This window comes from Fukomys damarensis, unplaced genomic scaffold (assembly GCF_012274545.1).
Source record: "Fukomys damarensis isolate Sample0158 unplaced genomic scaffold, DMR_v1.0_HiC HiC_scaffold_16, whole genome shotgun sequence".
NCBI classification, from domain to species: domain Eukaryota; kingdom Metazoa; phylum Chordata; class Mammalia; order Rodentia; family Bathyergidae; genus Fukomys; species Fukomys damarensis.
The window spans coordinates 5,117,999-5,121,031 of record NW_022900928.1 but is presented as its reverse complement, the minus strand read 5'-3'; the positions used below and the strand labels follow the sequence as shown (position 1 = coordinate 5,121,031).

Sequence of the window (3,033 nt, the reverse complement as noted above, 5' to 3'; positions counted from 1 at the left end):
GTAGTTCAGCCTGGCCTTAAACTCTGTAGCCCAAGATGTCCTGGAACTCACAGTGATCATCCTGCCTCAGGCTGCTGAGTTTTAGAATGGCAGGCATGCCTCACGAGGCCTGGCTGCGGTCAGTCACTGTTTTTAAACGACAGCTTCAGTTTTTGCAAGAGAGAGTAATACTTTATCTAATATCTACAACCTGAGGAATAACCTATATGCTAATCATATGCACTTAGTTTTCAATGATTTTATTTTCTCTCAGTAAGCTGTAGGCTAGTTGGGATTTGTTAAAATTAGGGGATTTTTCGGAGCTGTGGATTTAGCACAGTGGTGCTGCTGCCTGCCTCACAAGTGCGAGGTTCCGAGTTCAATCCCTGGTACCAAAAATAAAATTAAATAAAATTAGGAGATTTTAATTCCATGCCATTTTATGTAACATCAGTAATTCATTTGTAAACTAACACTAAAAAATAATTCCCAACATCAAATTGATATTACTATTCATTAAAAATGTATTTTCTACTGTACAACTGAAGTCGAAATTCCAATTACCCGAATCATTCCAAATGAACATATCATTTCTTAAACTATCCTAGTGGGTCTCAAAATTTAGAATACACAGGATTCCAAAGACATGTTTGTTTGTTGGAGACAGGGTCTTGCTACGGAGTCCAGGCTGGCTTCCAACTCCTGGCAATCCTCCTGCCTCAGCCTCCCAAGTGCTGGGATCACAGGCCCCCACAGGCTGACTTTGTCTACGCCTGGTCCAAAGGAGATCTCACTGACACCCTGCTGATAACCTGCCGAGGCCCCCAGGCCCATCTGACTAAAGCTCGGCCACTGACTTGGGGAGACGGAAGGGTTAGGGTTCAGCGACTGGAAAGCCTCCCACTCCAGTTCTGCTGAACGTGAGCCTCAGGGAAGCAGAGATGCCCTTGTGTGGGGTAACTGTACCTGACTCCCAGAGACTCCACCAACGTGCGCAGTGTTTACACACATTTTAAGCAGACAAGACCATTGCTGGTGGGGGCCCGCTCTCTCCAGGCAGAAGTGAAGCGCAGGATCTGAGGTCAGTGGAAGTCTCCACCTCTCCCTGTGGGCTCTCCCTGTGGGCGCGGGGAACTCACGGAGCCCGGGGCAGCCGTACTTCCTCGGGTTTGTGCGGAAATGGCGCTGCCCGCGGTCTCCCCCGCCCCCCGGGGCCGCAGCTTTGTGCCCACCACAGGACCTCACAGGACTCGCGGGCAGGAGCACGGGCGTGACCGCTACACGCACCACCGTGTTTATCTCTCTTCTATTCAGAGACGGTCTGTGAGCACTGCCTCAGCCTAACGGCAGGCCGGCACCGCACGCCGCACACCAGGAGCCCCTCTGAAAAGGGAAGTCTTCGTGTCTTGGTCACTCCCTAAAACACAAAGTTCTCCCAAATGGATGTGGACTTAATAAAATCTAACGAAAAAGCAGAGTGCTGTGTTAGCCCTCACTTCAGTCGCTAAATGTATATATCAGTAAGATCTGATTCAACTTCCAGAAAGTAAAGCCTAACATTTAACACTTTTAACCCTAGGGGTGCTGCACTGGTGAGTCTGATGTCTAAGCCAGCAGATGAATTAATATCGCAGTATTTTTACAAAGTACAGCAAAGTAAAATAGTGAATGGAGATTCCACTGCACCAGCCGAAGGTCCAAGGTGATCTCCCCTGGAAGCCCCACCCTTATTTCTGCATCACAGACAGCTTCAGCTCATTATTTTTTGGTACCGGGGATCAAACTCGGGACCTTGCACTTTCAAGGCAGGGAAGGGGCAGAACCACTGAGCTAAATCCCCAGCCCTCAGCTCATTACTTTAAAACTGTGAGAATCTACATGAAAAATACACCAAACGCAACAACAAAGACTGGTTTTGATTACCCGGGTTTCCAACCCATGTAGATAATCACGTAGTTTAGAAAAGCTTGTTGGAACATTTAACCTACATCTAATTATGTTCACGGACGTACATGACACACCACGGAAGGACACAGGAAACTTGTTTTATTGATCTCACCGCGCAGATGCAGCCACGCTAACCGGGGGCACAGTGAGGTGCTGGGCACGGCCCAGCAGGAGCCTGCCCCGTCCCGCAGACACCACACACCGGCCGGGCGGCCAGCGACCAGGGCGGACCCAGGAGCTGGGAGGCAGGGGTCCACGCTGCTATCTCCGGGCTCTGCACACAGTCCCGAGGCCGAGGCCGGTCCTGGCCCCGCGAGCAGCCAGTGAGGACGAGGGTGACACCGCGGGGAGCAGCCGGTGCCCTGCCAGCTGCCGGCTCTTCTTCCCCAAGAGGCCCCTGGCTGCGTGGGGCGGGGGCGCGTGGATTGGTTTCCAAGGAATGGGGTTATAAAAGGCTGGCTCTGGGTAGGAATTTCCACTGTAAAAACCTACAAGCATTAAAAATTCACCACAAAAGAAGAAAGATACGTCTTAAGATCAAAGAAATCACTTGTTTTAAAATTACTAGGCAGGTTAAATGTCAAAAAGGCGAGGTATCACGGATCAACCAAACCTGACTCATTTAAAACCTGAAATCTGGAAGATTTTCAAAGAAATAATACTTTTCAAATATACTACCAGCACTCGGGAGGCTGAGGCAGGAGGATCGCTGTGAGTTCGAGACCAGCCTGGACTACAGTGAGTTCCAGGTCAGTCCAACTACATAGTGAGACTCTGTCTCAAAAAAACAAAAACAAAACAAAACAAAAAATACACCAAATACTACAGTGGATATTAAGAGATGTGCGACAATTCTAAGAATCCAAATAATAATAATAATAAAGCTGATTCAAATAACAATGCCCTCCAAAGCTTTACAGCGGAATTAACCCCAGGAGCCTGTACTCAGCCCCCCTTTCCTATCGCAGTTGGGGCGCTGCCCGTCAGTCGGCTCCCAGGTCGGTACTGAGGTTCCCAGAAAACTTCCATCTGCAGCTGCAGCCAGAACGAATCCAGACCGCATAGAGCCAGGGCAGGCGCGGTTCGGGAGGCTTCCCCGCGCCGGGC

At 49.7% G+C, this 3,033-nt stretch overlaps 1 protein-coding gene across 1 annotated transcript in view; it reads right to left on the bottom strand.

Moving 5' to 3' along the window:
- Positions 1–2,001: 2,001 nt before the first annotated feature.
- Ccdc34 (coiled-coil domain containing 34) overlaps positions 2,002–3,033 on the bottom strand; it is a gene marked incomplete at its 5' end in the record, with an annotated part of 9,064 nt that continues 8,032 nt past the window's right edge. Inside the window, one exon of the mRNA XM_010640467.2 lies at positions 2,002–2,414. Coding sequence (XP_010638769.1) covers positions 2,188–2,414 — 227 coding nt within the window. The remainder of the gene's footprint in view (positions 2,415–3,033) is intronic.